Consider the following 22651-nt stretch of genomic DNA (forward strand, 5'->3'; position numbering starts at 1 on the left):
TTCTGTTCTGTCGCTGAATAGCTGTCCTATCCCCAAATGCCAATCTCTCCTGTTCCCTCTCCCAATGTTGTAAACCTCTCAGCTCTCAATACAGCAGGCACCTGACACAGGTGATTTATGGGAGATGAAGTTTATCACAGGGCACAGTAATGTAGTTTTGTCTCAGTGCGATTGAGTTTCAGTATTACCTGTTAGCTGTTGCTTCTGATTTGTAGTCCACTTCCACAGTGGTCTGGTTGTAATATTTCCTCATGCTGAAGTTGATGACTTAATCTACCTGCGACTGTTTGTGGCCATGAAGGAAATCCTAGTATTTTCTGGAGACAGATGTTGTTGGTTGAGATGTTATGATTTCATAGTTGAGCGGTCAGCCTGCAGTGAGATGTATGTGTTTATGGCTTTGTTACAGTGGATAGTTCTGTAAATGAAGATTCATGAAGCTTTTCTCATCTCGGCCTCTTTGTTTCCTCATCTTTAACTGTCACGGGTTTGTTTCGCTGCGCAGGTGTTCTTCAAGGAGATTTTCCTGTACATTCTGGAGACGTCCACAAGCTCATACGACCATAAATGGATGGTTATACAGACCCTCACCAGAATATGTGCAGGTGAGTGTGTGTGTGTGGTGTCAATTTGAAATGCTATCTGTGGTACAGCGCATCAACGTCAATTACAAGTCAAGTACCAACTGTCCCTCATGTCTCCTCCCTCAGATGCCCAGGGTGTGGTAGATATCTATGTGAATTATGATTGTGACTTGAATGCTGCTAATATCTTTGAGAGGCTGGTGAATGACCTGTCGAAGATCGCACAGGGCCGGGCAGGCCACGAGCTCGGCACAACACCACTCCAAGTAAGACTGACCAATGGCGTTACAAAAGTGTATTTCTTTGTGTATTTGATACATGTATATTGCTCTAAAGATGATGTAACATTTCTCTGTTCCCACCAGGAGTTAACCCTGAGGAAGAAAGGCCTGGAGTGTCTGGTGTCCATCTTGAAGTGTATGGTAGAGTGGAGTAAGGACCAGTATGTCAACCCCAACTCCCAGACCAGCCTTGGTAAGAGACTGACCAAACTACAGTTACCCTGAGGCTGGTGGGGACAGGTGTGCCACTGGGTTGGATTTAGATCCTGAGGAACACTGTTTAGCCATTCTTCAAGTGCACCGTTCTGCCTGCTCTTTTGTGGTTACCAGGAGGATCAAAGGGTTTGGATGCACAGTTGGAGTCCAAACCTCCACTATTTGAAGTGGATTTGATATATTCTACTTACATCACTCTGACCTCCCACATCCTAGAACTTCAATTCTCCATATCAGCAATGGTGGAACCCTAGAGTGTGTATTTACCATATTTATAGTCACTGATGCACGGGGGCATATTGTGCATATATACCTTTTCCTGTAGAATGGTAAAACTATGAGCAAAGGGAAGACGGCCAAGCTATGCCAAGGCTTTACTCTCAGTCAAACCTGCCTGAGGCTACCGTTCATCACTGGGGTTAACTGGGGTTAGAGGGAAGAGTGATATTCATCAATACAGCTATAGCATATTCCCTGAGACAGAAGACTAGCCATTAGCATTCATCAGTAGCCTACAGATTGTACAGATCCTGAGAAGGCTAGCGTTCATCATTATGGCAAGCACAGACCCTGAGAAAGAGATCGATGGCTAGCATCCATCAGTGTGGCTAGCCCAGTCAGACCCTGACAGGACAGGCTCTCCCTCAGAAGCACTGAAAGGCTAATATAATACAGGCAGGCTAATACACCAGGGCAGGGCAGGCTAACTCAATACCCGGAACCGGCTGATGAGGAAAAGCCATGGTGCGACAGACAGACCCTCTGTCAGTGCTCCTGGATAAGACCCCTGGCTTGCTTCAGAATGAGCTGAGAGGAATCATTCCTGTTAGATGCTTTAACCAAGTAGGAAAGGAGGGCTCTAATGAAGGGAGGGAAAGAGAGCTTTAACGAAGGCAAGGACAGAGGCAGGGAAGTAGAGGCTCTGAGAGGGGTGTCAGATATCCCCACATATCCCCCTAGAGAGGATTTACAAGGCTAGCCTCAGGCTACATTCTGGCACTCAGAGAGCTAACTCTACCAAGGCACGGAAGGCAGCTGAACTAACAAACAGCACTACTGGTACAGGGGTTAGGGTTAGTCACCATACAGCTAGTGCCAACTCATTTAGTGACCATGCCGAAGTCACCATACAGCTAGTGCCAACTTATTTAGTGACCATGCTGAAGTCACCATACAGCTAGTGCCAACTTATTTAGTGACCATGCTGAAGTCACCATACAGCTAGTGCCAACTTATTTAGTGACCATGCTGAAGTCACCATACAGCTAGTGCCAACTCATTTAGTGACCATGCCAAAGTCACCATACAGCTAGAGCCAACTCATTTAGTGACCATGCTGAAGTCACCATACAGCTAGTGCCAAACCGATTTAGTGACCATGCTGAAGTCACCATACAGCTAGTGCCAAACCGATTTAGTGACCATGCTGAAGTCACCATACAGCTAGTGCCAAACCGATTTAGTGACCATGCTGAAGTCACCATACAGCTAGTGCCAAACCGATTTAGTGACTAAGCTTTAGTCACCATACAGCTAGTGCCAAACCGATTTAGTGACCATGCTGAAGTAGACAGCATGTCTCGGTATTGGCTGCTGTGACGAGTCTCCTATGCTTTTAGGTTACTTCAAACAAAATAGGTTTTTCTGAGTCAGTGAAAGTGCATCCTAATTATGCAATTTTACATGTAGATACTGTAGCTCAGCTAATGCATTGTGTTTCTGAAAACATGTTTTTACATCATTACATAGATAATACCTCTCCACTTTCTCTTAATTTCGGTATTTTCCTCTTTGTTCTCTGGTTGGCTGACTTCACAGGAAGAGCAGGTAATGGCAGAAAGGTGTCGAGTGTTTGGTAGACTGGTTGCTGTTGCAACAGTAGGAGTCATTGGGGCCTAGATTAGAGGGTGGAGGGGGCTACGGTGGCTGTGATTAGTACTGTGGGTGTTATTTAGATCCCTTATCTACCTTTCATTTGCATAATCTCATGTTACTTGCCTTCAAACGCTGTAGGTTCTGGATAGATTTAGAGTTTTTTTAAGCCAGCTCTGTGTACAATATGGGAAAAAGCCACCGCTGGTTATATTGTACATTGTGATTAGAACTAGTAAACGTTGAAGAGAGCTTTGCTACCTTGGCTGTGCCACCCTCCTCCTCTATCCTGGCTGTGCCACCCTCCTCCCTCTACCTTGGCTGTGCCACCCTCCTCCTCTACCCTGGCTGTGCCACCCTCCTCCTCTACCCTGGCTGTGCCACCCTCCTCCTCTACCCTGGCTGTGCCACCCTCCTCCTCTATCCTGGCTGTGCCACCCTCCTCCCTCTACCTTGGCTGTGCCACCCTCCTCCTCTACCCTGGCTGTGCCACACTCCTCCTCTACCCTGGCTGTGCCACCCTCCTCCTCTACCCTGGCTGTGCCACCCTCCTCCTTTATCCTGGCTGTGCCACCCTCCTCCCTCTACCCTGGCTGTGCCACCCTCCTCCTCTACCCTGGCTGTGCCACACTCCTCCTCCTCTTCCCTGGCTGTGCCACCCACCTTCCTCTACCCTGGCTGTGCCACCCTCCTCCTCTTCCCTGGCTGTGCAACCCTCCTCCCTCTACCCTGGCTGTGCCACCCTCCTCCTCTACCCCTCCTCTACCCTGGCTGTGCCACACTCCTCCTCCTCTTCCCTGGCTGTGCCACCCACCTTCCTCTACCCTGGCTGTGCCACCCTCCTCCTCTTCCCTGGCTGTGCAACCCTCCTCCTCTACCCTGGCTGTGCCACCCTCCTCCTTTATCCTGGCTGTGCCACCCTCCTCCCTCTACCCTGGCTGTGCCACCCTCCTCCTTTATCCTGGCTGTGCCACCCTCCTCCTTTATCCTGGCTGTGCCACCCTCCTCCTCTACCCTGGCTGTGCCACCCTCCTCCTTTATCCTGGCTGTGCCACCCTCCTCCCTCTACCCTGGCTGTGCCACCCTCCTCCTCTACCCTGGCTGTGCCACACTCCTCCTCCTCTTCCCTGGCTGTGCCACCCACCTTCCTCTACCCTGGCTGTGCCACCCTCCTCCTCTATCCTGGCTGTGCAACCCTCCTCCTCTATCCTGGCTGTGCACCCTCCTCTCTATCCTGGCTGTGCACCCTCCTACCTCTATCCTGGCTGTGCACCCTCCTCTCTATCCTGGCTGTGCACCCTCCTACCTCTACTCTGGCTGTGCCACCCTCCTCCCTCTACCCTGGCTGTGCCACCCTCATCTACCTGGCTCTGCCACCCTCCTCCTCTACTCTGGCTCTGCCACCCTCATCTTCCCTGGCTCTGCCACCCTCCTCCTCTTCCCTGGCTGTGCCACCCTCCTCCTCTACCCTGGCTGTGCCACCCTCCTCTACCCTGGCTGTGCCACCCTCCTCTACCCTGGCTTTGCCACCCTCCTCATCTTCCCTGGCTGTGCCACCCTCCTCCTCTACCCTGGCTGTGCCACACTCCTCCTCTACCCTGGCTGTGCCACCCTCCTCCTTCTCTACCCTGGCTGTGCCACCCTCCTCCTTCTCTACCCTGGCTGTGCCACCCTCCTCCTTCTCTACCCTGGCTGTGCCACCCTCCTCCTCTACCCTAGCTCTGCTACCCTCCTCCTCTACCCTGGCTCTGCCACCCTCCTCCTCTACCATGTGCTCTGTTCTATGAAGTTGTTGAGTGGAGGAAGCACACTGCCAGCTCACATTACCCTGATGGTGTCCTGAATGTTTTAGAGAGTTTCCGATGGGTAATTAGATCCCTTACCAACGTACAATGTCTCTTACAGCCAGACAACCACCATGGACCTGATTCACCCACAGAACAGTAGCATCAGACCTGCCTGTTCTGCCCTGTTCTGTCCCCTCAGGCTACACACACACCACTACCTCCATGTTACAACACTACCTCCATGTTACAACACTACCTCCATGTTACACCACTACCTCCATGTTACACCACTACCTCCATGTTACACCACTACCTCCATGTTACACCACTCCCTCCATGTTACACCACTCCCTCCATGTTACAACACTACCTCCATGTTACAACACTACCTCCATGTTACACCACTACCTCCATGTTACACAACACTACCTCCATGTTACAACACTACCTCCATGTTACACCACTACCTCCATGTTACAACACTACCTCCATGTTACAACACTACCTCCATGTTACAACACTACCTCCATGTTACAACACTCCCTCCATGTTACACAACACTCCCTCCATGTTACAACACTACCTCCATGTTACAACACTACCTCCATGTTACAACACTCCCTCCATGTTACACAACACTCCCTCCATGTTACAACACTACCTCCATGTTACAACACTACCTCCATGTTACACCACTACCTCCATGTTACAACACTCCCTCCATGTTACACAACACTCCCTCCATGTTACAACACTACCTCCATGTTACAACACTACCTCCATGTTACACCACTCCCTCCATGTTACAACACTACCTCCATGTTACAACACTACCTCCATGTTACAACACTACCTCCATGTTACAACACTACCTCCATGTTACAACACTCCCTCCATGTTACAACACTACCTCCATGTTACAACACTACCTCCATGTTACAACACTACCTCCATGTTACAACACTCCCTCCATGTTACAACACTACCTCCATGTTATACAACACTCCCTCCATGTTACAACACTACCTCCATGTTATACAACACTCCCTCCATGTTATACAACACTACCTCCATGTTACAACCCTACCTCCATGTTACAACACTACCTCCATGTTACAACACTCCCTCCATGTTATACAACACTACCTCCATGTTACAACACTACCTCCATGTTACACCACTCCCTCCATGTTACACCACTACCTCCATGTTATACAACACTCCCTCCATGTTACAACACTACCTCCATGTTATACAACACTCCCTCCATGTTACAACACTACCTCCATGTTATACAACACTCCCTCCATGTTACAACACTACCTCCATGTTATACAACACTCCCTCCATGTTATACAACACTACCTCCATGTTACAACACTACCTCCATGTTACAACACTACCTCCATGTTACAACACTCCCTCCATGTTACAACACTACCTCCATGTTACAACACTCCCTCCATGTTATACAACACTACCTCCATGTTACAACACTCCCTCCATGTTACAACACTACCTCCATGTTACACCACTCCCTCCATGTTACAACACTACCTCCATGTTACAACACTCCCTCCATGTTACACCACTACCTCCATGTTACAACACTCCCTCCATGTTACAACACTACCTCCATGTTATACAACACTCCCTCCATGTTACAACACTACCTCCATGTTATACAACACTCCCTCCATGTTATACAACACTACCTCCATGTTACAACCCTACCTCCATGTTACAACACTACCTCCATGTTACAACACTCCCTCCATGTTATACAACACTCCCTCCATGTTACAACACTACCTCCATGTTATACAACACTCCCTCCATGTTATACAACACTACCTCCATGTTACAACCCTACCTCCATGTTACAACACTACCTCCATGTTATACAACACTCCCTCCATGTTATACAACACTACCTCCATGTTACAACACTCCCTCCATGTTACACCACTCCCTCCATGTTACACCACTACCTCCATGTTACAACACTCCCTCCATGTTACAACACTACCTCCATGTTATACAACACTACCTCCATGTTATACAACACTACCTCCATGTTATACCACTCCCTCCATGTTATACACCACTACCTCCATGTTACAACACTACCTCCATGTTACAACACTCCCTCCATGTTACACCACTCCCTCCATGTTATACACCACTACCTCCATGTTACAACACTACCTCCATGTTATACAACACTACCTCCATGTTATACACCACTACCTCCATGTTACACCACTCCCTCCATGTTATACACCACTCCCTCCATGTTATACACCACTCCCTCCATGTTATACACCACTCCCTCCATGTTACAACACTACCTCCATGTTATACACCACTCCCTCCATGTTACAACACTACCTCCATGTTACAACACTACCTCCATGTTATACAACACTACCTCCATGTTATACACCACTCCCTCCATGTTATACACCACTCCCTCCATGTTACAACACTACCTCCATGTTACAACACTACCTCCATGTTATACACCACTACCTCCATGTTATACACCACTCCCTCCATGTTATACAACACTCCCTCCATGTTACAACACTACCTCCATGTTACAACACTCCCTCCATGTTACAACACTACCTCCATGTTATACAACACTACCTCCATGTTATACACCACTCCCTCCATGTTATACACCACTCCCTCCATGTTATACAACACTCCCTCCATGTTACAACACTACCTCCATGTTATACACCACTACCTCCATGTTACACCACTCCCTCCATGTTATACAACACTCCCTCCATGTTACAACACTACCTCCATGTTACAACACTACCTCCATGTTATACAACACTACCTCCATGTTATACACCACTACCTCCATGTTACACCACTCCCTCCATGTTATACACCACTCCCTCCATGTTATACACCACTCCCTCCATGTTATACAACACTCCCTCCATGTTATACAACACTCCCTCCATGTTACAACACTACCTCCATGTTACAACACTCCCTCCATGTTACACCACTCCCTCCATGTTACACCACTCCCTCCATGTTACACCACTCCCTCCATGTTACACAACACTACCTCCATGTTACACCACTACCTCCATGTTATACAACACTACCTCCATGTTATACAACACTCCCTCCATGTTATACAACACTCCCTCCATGTTACAACACTACCTCCATGTTACAACACTCCCTCCATGTTACAACACTACCTCCATGTTATACAACACTCCCTCCATGTTATACAACACTACCTCCATGTTATACAACACTCCCTCCATGTTATACAACACTCCCTCCATGTTATACAACACTCCCTCCATGTTACAACACTACCTCCATGTTACAACACTCCCTCCATGTTACAACACTACCTCCATGTTACAACACTCCCTCCATGTTACACCACTACCTCCATGTTATACCACTCCCTCCATGTTATACACCACTACCTCCATGTTACAACACTACCTCCATGTTACACCACTCCCTCCATGTTACAACACTACCTCCATGTTACAACACTCCCTCCATGTTACACCACTACCTCCATGTTATACAACACTACCTCCATGTTATACAACACTACCTCCATGTTACAACACTCCCTCCATGTTACAACACTACCTCCATGTTACAACACTCCCTCCATGTTACACAACACTACCTCCATGTTACACAACACTACCTCCATGTTACACCACTCCCTCCATGTTATACAACACTACCTCCATGTTACAACACTACCTCCATGTTACAACACTACCTCCATGTTATACAACACTCCCTCCATGTTACAACACTCCCTCCATGTTACAACACTCCCTCCATGTTATACAACACTACCTCCATGTTACAACACTCCCTCCATGTTATACAACACTACCTCCATGTTACAACACTACCTCCATGTTACAACACTACCTCCATGTTATACAACACTCCCTCCATGTTATACAACACTACCTCCATGTTACAACACTCCCTCCATGTTACACCACTCCCTCCATGTTATACAACACTACCTCCATGTTACAACACTACCTCCATGTTATACAACACTCCCTCCATGTTATACAACACTACCTCCATGTTACAACACTACCTCCATGTTATACAACACTCCCTCCATGTTATACAACACTACCTCCATGTTACACCACTACCTCCATGTTACAACACTCCCTCCATGTTACAACACTACCTCCATGTTATACAACACTACCTCCATGTTATACAACACTACCTCCATGTTATACCACTCCCTCCATGTTATACACCACTACCTCCATGTTACAACACTACCTCCATGTTACAACACTCCCTCCATGTTACACCACTCCCTCCATGTTATACACCACTACCTCCATGTTACAACACTACCTCCATGTTATACAACACTACCTCCATGTTATACACCACTACCTCCATGTTACACCACTCCCTCCATGTTATACACCACTCCCTCCATGTTATACACCACTCCCTCCATGTTATACACCACTCCCTCCATGTTATACACCACTCCCTCCATGTTACAACACTACCTCCATGTTACAACACTCCCTCCATGTTACAACACTACCTCCATGTTATACAACACTACCTCCATGTTATACACCACTCCCTCCATGTTATACACCACTCCCTCCATGTTACAACACTACCTCCATGTTACAACACTACCTCCATGTTATACACCACTACCTCCATGTTACACCACTCCCTCCATGTTATACACCACTCCCTCCATGTTATACACCACTCCCTCCATGTTATACACCACTCCCTCCATGTTATACACCACTCCCTCCATGTTACAACACTACCTCCATGTTACAACACTCCCTCCATGTTACAACACTACCTCCATGTTATACAACACTACCTCCATGTTATACACCACTCCCTCCATGTTATACAACACTCCCTCCATGTTACAACACTACCTCCATGTTACAACACTACCTCCATGTTATACAACACTACCTCCATGTTATACACCACTACCTCCATGTTACACCACTCCCTCCATGTTATACACCACTCCCTCCATGTTATACACCACTCCCTCCATGTTATACAACACTCCCTCCATGTTATACAACACTCCCTCCATGTTACAACACTACCTCCATGTTACAACACTCCCTCCATGTTACACCACTCCCTCCATGTTACACCACTCCCTCCATGTTACACCACTCCCTCCATGTTACACAACACTACCTCCATGTTACACCACTACCTCCATGTTATACAACACTACCTCCATGTTACAACACTCCCTCCATGTTACAACACTACCTCCATGTTACAACACTACCTCCATGTTACAACACTCCCTCCATGTTACAACACTACCTCCATGTTACAACACTCCCTCCATGTTACAACACTACCTCCATGTTACAACACTACCTCCATGTTACAACACTACCTCCATGTTATACAACACTACCTCCATGTTACAACACTACCTCCATGTTACAACACTACCTCCATGTTATACAACACTACCTCCATGTTACACCACTACCTCCATGTTACAACACTACCTCCATGTTACAACACTCCCTCCATGTTACAACACTACCTCCATGTTACAACACTCCCTCCATGTTACACCACTCCCTCCATGTTACACCACTCCCTCCATGTTACACCACTCCCTCCATGTTACACAACACTACCTCCATGTTACACCACTACCTCCATGTTATACAACACTACCTCCATGTTACAACACTCCCTCCATGTTACACCACTACCTCCATGTTATACCACTCCCTCCATGTTATACACCACTCCCTCCATGTTATACACCACTCCCTCCATGTTATACAACACTACCTCCATGTTACACCACTACCTCCATGTTATACAACACTACCTCCATGTTACAACACTCCCTCCATGTTACAACACTACCTCCATGTTACAACACTACCTCCATGTTACACCACTACCTCCATGTTACACCACTACCTCCATGTTACAACACTCCCTCCATGTTACACCACTACCTCCATGTTACAACACTACCTCCATGTTACAACACTACCTCCATGTTACAACACTCCCTCCATGTTATACAACACTCCCTCCATGTTACAACACTACCTCCATGTTACAACACTCCCTCCATGTTACACCACTCCCTCCATGTTACACCACTCCCTCCATGTTACACCACTCCCTCCATGTTACACAACACTACCTCCATGTTACACCACTACCTCCATGTTATACAACACTACCTCCATGTTACAACACTCCCTCCATGTTACAACACTACCTCCATGTTACAACACTACCTCCATGTTACAACACTACCTCCATGTTACAACACTCCCTCCATGTTACAACACTACCTCCATGTTACAACACTCCCTCCATGTTACAACACTACCTCCATGTTACACCACTCCCTCCATGTTACAACACTACCTCCATGTTATACAACACTACCTCCATGTTACAACACTACCTCCATGTTACAACACTACCTCCATGTTACAACACTACCTCCATGTTACAACACTCCCTCCATGTTACAACACTACCTCCATGTTACAACACTACCTCCATGTTACAACACTACCTCCATGTTACAACACTACCTCCATGTTACACCACTCCCTCCATGTTATACAACACTACCTCCATGTTACACCACTCCCTCCATGTTATACAACACTACCTCCATGTTACACCACTACCTCCATGTTATACAACACTACCTCCATGTTACAACACTCCCTCCATGTTACAACACTACCTCCATGTTACAACACTACCTCCATGTTACAACACTACCTCCATGTTACAACACTACCTCCATGTTATACAACACTACCTCCATGTTACAACACTACCTCCATGTTATACAACACTACCTCCATGTTACAACACTACCTCCATGTTACAACACTACCTCCATGTTACAACACTACCTCCATGTTACAACACTACCTCCATGTTACACCACTACCTCCATGTTACACCACTACCTCCATGTTACAACACTCCCTCCATGTTACACCACTACCTCCATGTTACAACACTACCTCCATGTTACACCACTACCTCCATGTTACAACACTCCCTCCATGTTACAACACTCCCTCCATGTTACAACCCTACCTCCATGTTACAACACTCCCTCCATGTTACAACCCTACCTCCATGTTACACCACTACCTCCATGTTACAACACTCCCTCCATGTTACAACCCTACCTCCATGTTACAACACTCCCTCCATGTTACAACCCTACCTCCATGTTATACAACACTCCCTCCATGTTATACAACACTACCTCCATGTTACAACACTCCCTCCATGTTACAACACTACCTCCATGTTACAACACTCCCTCCATGTTACAACACTCCCTCCATGTTATACAACACTCCCTCCATGTTATACAACCCTACCTCCATGTTACAACACTCCCTCCATGTTACAACACTCCCTCCATGTTACAACACTCCCTCCATGTTACAACACTCCCTCCATGTTACAACACTCCCTCCATGTTACAACACTCCCTCCATGTTACACCACTCCCTCCATGTTACACACCACTACCTCCATGTTATACACCACTACCTCCATGTTATACACCACTCCCTCCATGTTATACACCACTCCCTCCATGTTATACACCACTCCCTCCATGTTATACACCACTCCCTCCATGTTATACACCACTACCTCCATGTTATACACCACTACCTCCATGTTATACACCACTACCTCCATGTTATACACCACTACCTCCATGTTATACACCACTACCTCCATGTTATACACCACTACCTCCATGTTATACACCACTACCTCCATGTTATACACCACTCCCTCCATGTTATACACCACTCCCTCCATGTTATACACCACTCCCTCCATGTTATACACCACTACCTCCATGTTATACACCACTCCCTCCATGTTATACACCACTCCCTCCATGTTATACACCACTCCCTCCATGTTATACACCACTCCCTCCATGTTATACACCACTCCCTCCATGTTATACACCACTCCCTCCATGTTATACACCACTACCGCCATGTTACAACACTCCCTCCATGTTACACATACTGTACACTACTTCATCTGCAGCCTGCCTGGTTTATTAGATAACTGACCTTTTTATTGTCTGTTGTATGCGTGTGCGTGTGTACAGATGTACGATCTTCATTTGATCACCCTTTTGCAGGAAATGTCAAACTTGTAGTGTATTTGAGGTTAAAAAAGGCTTCTGAAGTTTGTATTTTCCACTTTGACTTAACTTTCTCTTACAAAAAATGCATCAACCCCAAACAAAAAATGTACATTAATTATAATCCACATAATAATTCACCTTTCCTGTTGCTGCAGAATAATATTCCTGCTGTAGCAAACTGGCTCAAATTAAGATCCTACGTGTGTATGTGTGTGCAGACAATATACCACCAGACAAAGCCTCTGGTTCATCATGTTGTCTTTCTCTCAGCAGTGCAGTGTCCCTCCCACTATTGCTGAACTCCCCAGAGACCTGGATCTAGAAACTCAAGGCTGAACCCCCCCTACTGGCTAAAAGTTTGATGGAATATACAGTACCAGTCATAAGTTGGGACACACCTACTAATTCCAGGGTTTTCTTTCTTTTTAATATTTTCTACATTGTAGAATAATATTAAATACAGAAGATAGCCCTATTTGGTAAAATACCAAGTCCATATTATGGCAAGAACAGCTCAAATTAGCAAAGAGAAACGACAGTCCATCATTACTTTAAGACATGAAGGTCAGTCAACCTGAAAAATGTCAAGAATTTTGGAAAGGAAGACCCAGAGTTACCTCTGCTGCAGAGGATAAATTCATTAGAGTTAACTGCACCTCAGATTGCAGCCCAAATAAATGCTTCACAGAGGTCAAGTAACAGACACATTTTAACATCAACTGTTCAGAGGAGAATCAGGCCTTCACGGTCGAATTGCTGCAAAGAAAACACTACTAAAGGACACCAATAAGAAGAAGAGACTTGCTTGGGCCAAGAAACACAAGCAATGAACATTAAACCAGTCTGTCCATTGGTCTGATGAGTCCAAATTGGAGATTTTTGGTTCCAACCGCCATGTCTTTGTGAGATGCAGAGTAGGTAAACGGATGATCTCCGCATGTGTGGTTCCCACCGTGAAGCATGGAGGAGGAGGTGTGATTGTGTGGGGGTGCTTTGCTGGTGACACTGTCTGTGATTTATTTAGAATTCAAGGCACACTTAACCAGCATGGCTACCACAGCATTCTGCAGCGATACGCCATCCTATCTGGTTTGCACTTAGTGGGACTACCATTTGTTTTTCAACAGAACAATGACCTAAAACACACCTCCAGGCTGTGTAAGGGCTATTTGACCAAGGAGAGTGATGGAGTGCTGCATCAAATTACCTGGCCTCCACAATCACCCGACCTCAATCCAATTGAGATGGTTTGGGATGAGTTGGACCGCAGAGTGAAGGAAAAGCAGCCAACAAGTGCTCAGCATATGTGGAAACTCCTTCAAGACGGTTGGAAAAGCATTCCAGGTTAAGGTGGTTGAGTGAATGCCAAGAGTGTGCAGAGCTGTCATCAAGGCAAAGAGTGGCTACTTTGAAGAATCTCACTTTTTTGGTTACTTCATGATTCCGTATGTGTTATTTCATAGTTTGGATGTCTTCACTATTATTTTACAATATAGAAAATAGTAAAAATAAAGAAAAACCCTTGAATGAGTAGGTGTACCCAAACTTTTGACTGGTACTGTATGTTTCAATTGAAAATGTTTAGTGTTGGCTTGCCTGGCTGTGCTGGATTGCTGATTGCGTTGGGGTCCTAACACCAACTACGGTTTTTACTCCTCTCTCTCAGACCATTGATTGTTCAATGTTCTTCTCCCTCCCCAGGTCAGGAGAAGCCCTCGGAGCAGGAGACCAATGAGACAAAGGCCCCAGAGACCATCAACCGCTACGGAAGCATCAACTCCCTGGACTCCACAGCCTCGTCGGGCATCGGGAGCTACAGTACACAGATGTCAGGGACAGACAACCCAGAGCAGTTTGAGGTTCTCAAACAACAGAAGGAGATCATTGAGCAGGGCATCGACCTGTAAGCCAGACTAGTGCTGCTATGCTGTATACCTGAAAATATTAATCTTATCCTATATAGACAGCTGAATATATTCACCTTATCCTGTATAGACAGCTGAATATATTCACCTTATCCTGTATAGACAGCTGAATATATTCACCTTATCCTGTATAGACAGCTGAATATATTCACCTTATCCTGTATAGACAGCTGAATATATTCACCTTATCCTGTATAGACAGCTGAATATATTCACCTTATCCTGTATAGACAGCTGAATATATTCACCTCATCCTGTATAGACAGCTGAATATATTCACCTCATCCTGTATAGACAGATTCACCTCATCCTGTATAGACAGCTGAATATATTCACCTTATCCTGTATAGACAGATGAATATATTCACCTCATCCTGTATAGACAGCTGAATATATTCACCTCATCCTGTATAGACAGCTGAATATATTCACCTCATCCTGTATAGACAGCTGAATATATTCACCTCATCCCGTATAGACAGCTGAATATATTCACCTTATCCTGTATAGACAGCTGAATATATTCACCTCATCCCGTATAGACAGCTGAATGTATTCACACCCAGGGATGCACAACTCCAGTCATTCTAGTGAGGGAAGTTGTCCTGTTTGTTGTCTTAGTTTTAATTTCTCCATGGCACTTAATTTATCAATTAATGCCATTGATTAATTTGCCAATTATGAATGAGTTAGTTACTGTAATTAGGACAACATATAAATGATAGACTATGGCTCTGGATGGCAACTTCCTTCTCCACCTTAGTAAGCATACTGTAGTAAGCATACTGTAGCACTGTCTTTGTTCTCTTCTCCGTGTTCAGGTTCAACAAGAAACCAAAGAGGGGTGTCCAGTACCTCCAGGAGCAAGGTATGCTGGGAACCACCCCGGAGGACCTCGCTCAGTTCCTGCACCAGGAGGAGAGGCTGGACTCGGTAAAGAACCTTTTTAAATCTGTTTACCCAATCTACTTCAGTTATCTGCATTTCATTTGACTTGTGTGGATCCAAATAAACCCACTCTACCTCATTCAGCTCTGTGCTCTCTGAACCTTTCACCTTTTAACCTGTACATTGTGATTTAGTAGTGTAGAGTGGTTATTGCGAATGTAACAGCTCATAGGGGATCTGGGTGGTAAATACACGAATACCCATTCTAGCTCATTAAACTCTAGGTTTACACAGTTCTCTCTCTCATCCGGCCTCCACACAGCTGCAGGCCCAGAGCAGAACACATCCATCCCATAGAAACACCAAGGCTCTTAGCTCCTAATGCTGAACCGCCAGCATTATCATCCCACTCCAAGATGATTCCTACGTCCTCCACCGAGCGCACATCAATTTATATTTTAACGAGTGAAGCACTCTCCCGGTTGATTGGCTGGCCTCGGGGGGGTTCGGTTCGGTGATAATCGGCATTAAAGTGTGTTCATCACATCTGCTTTGGAACAAGAGGCCCTCAAACAGCTAGCCAGAGAGACTAGTCTGACAGCACTGGGAGAGAGCATAGTCCTTTCCTCTCAGTTGGCTGTGCCTCTGAGGGAAAGGAGATGCTTGTTAGGACAATATGTGTTAATTGGCTTCCAATGTGTAGCACATGCATTAAAGAGTCAAGCGAGTAAGCTGTTTTTCTATAACACTCAATATTTATTGACTGAACTCAATGTCATTGCATCGACCTCTTCCCTTTCTCTGTACCCTCGCTCGCTCTCTCTCTATCTCTCTGTCTCTCTCTCTCTCTCTGTCTCTCTCTCTCTCGCTCTCTCTCACATCCTACCTCTCAGACTCAGGTGGGTGAGTTCCTGGGGGACAATGATCGCTTCAATAAAGAGGTCATGTATGCCTATGTGGACCAGATGGACTTCCAAGGCAAGGACTTTGTCTACGCTCTCAGAACGTTCCTCGAGGGCTTCCGTCTCCCGGGAGAGGCTCAGAAGATCGACAGGCTCATGGAGAAATTCGCTGCGAGATACCTAGAATGCAACCAGGGGTGAGTGTGGAGTGGAGTGTACTAGTCTGGGTATTATGGATTCGTAGACTTAGAAGAAGACTTCATTTGTGATGTCAAGCACATTCAAGGACATTGAACGTCAGGAGTCAAATTGCTCTCTATTATCAAGTCAGTGCATTTACTAAATATTGTGTTGTCTATGCATCAATTCTTTATTCATCTCTATGTTTATCCTCTTCTCTCTCTCCTCTCTTCAGACAAACTGAGTTTGCGAGTGCAGACACTGCGTACGTCCTTGCCTACTCAATCATTATGTTGACAACAGACCTTCATAGTCCACAGGTAAGACTGCAGCCGGAGCCAGTTTCTGGGAAGATGAACTGACAGAAACAATCACCTCAGCTGCGTTTAGAAGACATTTATCCATGGCAGACACACAGGGAAAGCAATGCTAGCTGTTGCAGACAGACAGGCAAATAGGCAGACAGACAGGCAGACATACAGACAGGCAGACATACAGGCAAATAGACAGGCAGGCAGGCAGGCAGAGATGCAGGCAGGCAGACAGATAAACAGACAAATAGGCTGGTGCAGATAGACAGACAGGCTGGCAGACAGACAGGTTATGGTAATACATCTCATATTTTACTTTTCAAAGGTAAAGAACAAGATGACTAAAGAGCAATACATCAAGATGAACAGAGGGATCAACGACAGCAAGGATCTACCGGAGGAATATCTGTCTGCCATCTACGACGAGATCGCAGGGAAGAAGATCGCTATGAAGGAGACCAAGGAAATTACTCTGAAATCCAACAAGCACAGTGCGTATCTCTGTCCCTCTGTGTCTGCCAGCACAACTATGTCATTACAGACTGAAATTGAGCGTGTCAAATAGGATTTTGTTCAGACGTCAAGACGTGAAATGCCTATTTTGCGGCGTAATGGATCTTTCTCAAGTATTCAGCTTTAGATGTAACCGACGGGAGTCATTTTATCTGATATCTTTGTGGAGATCATAGAATTCTCATCACAATCAAAGAGATATAAAGGGGATTAAGATATAGTTTGATTAGATTGTATTACTGATCTGTGGAAAAGTTTGATATAGTCTCGGTTGTTCAATGGGAAAGTTTATGAGTGGATTATTTCCAGTTATAAACTGGTTGGTTAGAGCCCTGAATGCTGATTGGCTGAAAGCTGTGGTATATCAGACCGTATACCACGGGTATGACAAAACATTTATTTTTACTGCTCTAATTATTTTGGTAACCAGTTTATAACAGCAATAAGGCACCTCAGGGGGTTGTGATATATGACAAATATACCACGGCTAAGGGCTGTATCCAGGCACATCCAGGCTTTTGTTCAAGTGGCTTCCTCTCGTCTCCTCTATGATATGCACTGATCTGAAAATATAGGCAAAAGCTAAATGGAAGAAGCCTTTAATCTGATCCTGGATCAGGTGTAGCCAAAAATAAGCAGAGACTGTTTGTTGATGTTTTTGCTTTACCTCTGTTCCTGGATCAGGTGTGGCCAGTGAGAAGCAGAGGCGGCTGCTGTATAATGTAGAGATGGAGCAGATGGCTAAGACAGCCAAGGCCCTGATGGAGGCAGTCAGTCACGTCCAGGCTCCCTTCACCAGCGCCACCCACCTGGAGCACGTCAGACCCATGTTCAAGCTGGCCTGGACCCCGTTCCTAGCAGCCTTCAGTGTGGGCCTCCAGGACTGTGACGACACTGAGGTGGCTTTTCTCTGTCTGGAGGGAATACGCTTTGCCATCCGGATAGCCTGCATCTTCACCATACAGGTAATCTAGTTAGCACGCTAACACTGTATGTGTTCAAATGGTGTGTTTCCCAAATATTATTGTATTGTATTTCTTAATTTCTTTTGTCAGGGACAATGTACCACAACACATACATCCCAGAGTATAGGAAGTGATGCGTTGGACCACATTTGGCTGACAGCTCATTTACATTCACATTCGCCAGGCAGCTGAACATATAAACATGACCACATTATGTACAAACAGACATTTCAACTCATTGATCTTATGACATACAGACACTTTATGACAGAAATCAACACATTTCACATATATCATAGAAACAACATTTCTGTGGGACCTGATAATATTTGTACAACACCTATTAACAATAATAAAAACTGCACCGCCCAGTTATTATACCTATTTAGATTATACGGGTTTGTGTCTTTGTATGTCTCGGCATGATCTAAAACTTTATGGAGAGAGTAAAGCAGAACTGTCTTTTTCTCTCTCTCTTTCTCTCTCACACACAGCTGGAGCGGGATGCGTACATCCAGGCCCTGGCACGGTTCACCCTGCTCACAGCCAGCTCTGGCATCACTGAGATGAAGCAGAAGAACATCGACACCATCAAGACTCTCATCACCGTCGCCCACACAGACGGGAACTACCTGGGCACCTCCTGGCACGAGGTCTGGACCCGCTGCCCACTTTTCATCTCATTGTTCAGTCTAGTAATCAGTAGTAGCTGTTATAGTATCACTGTCAGTATTGCTGTCCTACGCTATATTGCATCATTTTGTCTCCATTTTGTTTATTTTGATATTGAACCGATGTGATAATTATGTTTCTCTGTCAACTAATTAAGACTAATGAGTGGATATATCTGTGCAAATGAATGAATAAATAAGTGAATGTATGGGTGCCCCCCACCCCCCTACAGATAATGAAGTGTATCAGTCAGTTGGAGCTGGCCCAGCTGATCGGGACGGGGGTGAAGGCCAGGTACATCTCAGGGACGGTTCGGGGGAAAGAGGGCTTCATCACCAGCACCAAGGAGCAGAGCAACGATGAATACCTGGGCCTGGGTCAGTGCTTATCACTTTAATACATGTTCTGCTTCTAAACTGGTTAAATAAACGGTAGTTAACAAGCAGGTGATGTGCTTGACTCTGGAGATGCTTGACTCTGGAGATGCTTGACTCTGGAGATGCTTGGTAATATGCTTGACTCTGGAGATGCTTGGTAACATGCTTGACTCTGGAGATGCTTGGTAACATGCTTGACTCTGGAGATGCTTGGTAATATGCTTGACTCTGGAGATGCTTGACTCTGGAGATGCTTGGTAATATGCTTGACTCTGGAGATGCTTGGTAATATGCTTGACTCTGGAGATGCTTGGTAATATGCTTGACTCTGGAGATGCTTGACTCTGGAGATGCTTGGTAATATGCTTGACTCTGGAGATGCTTGGTAATATGCTTGACTCTGGAGATGCTTGGTAATATGCTTGACTCTGGAGATGCTTGGTAATATGCTTGACTCTGGAGATGCTTGGTAACATGCTTGACTCTGGAGATGCTTGGTAATATGCTTGACTCTGGAGATGCTTGGTAATATGCTTGACTCTGGAGATGCTTGACTCTGGAGATGCTTGGTAATATGCTTGACTCTGGAGATGCTTGGTAATATGCTTGACTCTGGAGATGCTTGGTAATATGCTTGACTCTGGAGATGCTTGGTAATATGCTTGACTCTGGAGATGCTTGGTAACATGCTTGACTCTGGAGATGCTTGGTAACATGCTTGACTGGAGATGCTTGGTAATATGCTTGACTCTGGAGATGCTTGGTAATATGCTTGACTCTGGAGATGCTTGGTAATATGCTTGATGCTGGAGATGCTTGGTAACATGCTTGATGCTGGAGATGCTTGGTAACATGCTTGACTCTGGAGATGTGACTGACTGTCCTGTGGTCCACAGCAGGTGGGACAGTAGACCGGAAGCAGATCCTCAGTATCCAGGAGTCCATAGGAGAGACCAGCTCCCAGAGTGTGGTGGTGGCTGTAGACAGGTAGTTACTGTAGTAGTCTCTTATAGATTCTGCTGTATTACCACTGTTTGGTTTGGGGTCTTAACTCTGCCATTGTTCAATCATATGAATAAATGTACTGTAAATGTTTTAAATATGATGGATTGTGTTCTTGCAGAATATTCACAGGTTCTACCAGACTGGATGGTAATGCAATTGGTGAGTGTTCTAAATTGGAACTGAATTCAATTACAGTATTTGATCACGTCCTTACCCGATGTGGATGTATTGGCATTGTACAATGGCAGTCCTGATGGTTGACTAACACTGGTTTCTCTTTGTTCTCAGTGGACTTTGTGCGCTGGTTGTGTGCTGTGTCTATGGATGAGCTGGCCTCGCCCACACACCCCCGCATGTTCAGCCTGCAGAAGATAGTGGAGATCTCCTACTACAACATGGGACGTATCAGACTGCAGTGGTCCAGGATCTGGGAGGTCATTGGAGACCACTTCAACAAGGTGGACATCTTGGGATGTATTTCTCTACTTAAAGCAGGGGTACACAACTCTGGTTGTCAGGGACAGCTGTTTCTTTCCCCCTCTGCATTAATTGATCAATTCATGTTGTTGGCTAGATCAGTGTTTCCCAACTCCAGTCCTCCAGTACCCCCTAACAGAACATGTTTTTGTTGTACCCCCCCGGACACGCATGCCTGACTCAACTTGCCAACTAATCATCAAGCCCTAAATGAGTTGAATCGGGTGTGTTTGTCCGTAGCTACAACAAACATGTGTTGTGTTAGGGGGTACTGGAGGACCGGAGTTGGGAAAACACTGGGCTTGAAAGTCCACACACCTGATTAACCAGGTGTTAATCAGTCGTTGTAACATTGCCCTCAGCAACACCTGACTTAAAGAATCTAATCTAAGGGCTTTAGTACTTCACTGATTTCTGCTGTGTTTCTGAAGTGCGGCATGTCTTATGTTTCTGACTGGGGTCTAGTTTATCAGAGAACACACAAAGTGATTTGGAGAGGACATTACCCTTACAAAAAAAGATTGCAGTTTTGAAACTGCAGTAAAAGTGCAGTAACTGCAGTCAACTGTGGTATTTTGGACGCAGTAATTTCAGAATAACTGCAGTGTACTGCAGTTATACTGCACTCTAACTGCAGTTACACTGCAAAATGACTGCAGTGATTGGGGTAGAGATGTTAAACTTCTTTCTGTCTATCTGTTCAGGTTGGATGTAACCCCAACGAGGATGTGGCTATCTTTGCTGTGGATTCTCTCCGGCAGCTGTCCATGAAGTTTCTAGAGAAGGGAGAGCTGGCGAACTTCAGGTTCCAGAAGGACTTTCTGAGGCCTTTCGAGCACATCATGAAAAAGAACAGGTAAAGAGGATGTTGCCTTAAACGTTATTCCTGATCGACTCCTGTGATTCAATCAGGTTCAAGCATTTCGCTACACCCGCAATAACATCTGTTAAACACGTGTATGTGACCAATAACATCTGTTAAACACGTGTATGTGACCAATAACATCTGTTAAACACGTGTATGTGACCAATAACATCTGTTAAACACGTGTATGTGACCAATAACATTTGATTTGAGTGTGCACGTGTTTAGCATAATTGCATGAATATGCTTGTGGTTGTGCTTGCTTAGGTGCGTGTATGGTGGTACATGTACACACAAGCTGGTTGCCTAGGCGCTTGGCTGTGGTAGTCTGGCGTCACATGGTCGGTATTGTATTTTACCTCTGTGGTTCACATTTCAGCACCTATCTCGCTTAGCGCTGCAGTCAGCCAGTCTCCCTGTACTCCCTTACGGAAAAACACACATTCATTTTGCGTGATCACATGTGAAGTGTTCCAAAAACATATGCGATTCTCCACATGTGAAATCTGGTCTTTCTGTAAGGGCTGAGTCACTGCTCTGTGTCACCCAGCTCTCTGAGGAGGAGCAAACAGAC

General features: G+C 45.6%; 1 protein-coding gene across 2 annotated transcripts in view; it reads left to right on the forward strand.

Annotated features, from left to right (window-relative positions):
* Positions 1–22651, forward strand: part of LOC129823119 (brefeldin A-inhibited guanine nucleotide-exchange protein 1-like) — a 119431-nt gene that overhangs the window by 76229 nt on the left and 20551 nt on the right. For both annotated transcript variants that reach the window (XM_055881882.1, XM_055881883.1), the window contains exons 12-26: positions 506–605; positions 711–850; positions 950–1058; positions 14699–14900; positions 15744–15855; positions 16704–16909; positions 17128–17212; positions 17529–17694; positions 18401–18681; positions 19176–19334; positions 19586–19730; positions 20627–20717; positions 20854–20894; positions 21024–21193; positions 21917–22068. In XM_055881882.1, the coding sequence (XP_055737857.1) occupies positions 506–605; positions 711–850; positions 950–1058; positions 14699–14900; positions 15744–15855; positions 16704–16909; positions 17128–17212; positions 17529–17694; positions 18401–18681; positions 19176–19334; positions 19586–19730; positions 20627–20717; positions 20854–20894; positions 21024–21193; positions 21917–22068 (2159 nt within the window). The remainder of the gene's footprint in view (positions 1–505; positions 606–710; positions 851–949; positions 1059–14698; positions 14901–15743; positions 15856–16703; positions 16910–17127; positions 17213–17528; positions 17695–18400; positions 18682–19175; positions 19335–19585; positions 19731–20626; positions 20718–20853; positions 20895–21023; positions 21194–21916; positions 22069–22651) is intronic.

The sequence above is a fragment of the Salvelinus fontinalis genome, chromosome 25 (genome assembly GCF_029448725.1).
Source record: "Salvelinus fontinalis isolate EN_2023a chromosome 25, ASM2944872v1, whole genome shotgun sequence".
Taxonomy (NCBI): domain Eukaryota; kingdom Metazoa; phylum Chordata; class Actinopteri; order Salmoniformes; family Salmonidae; genus Salvelinus; species Salvelinus fontinalis.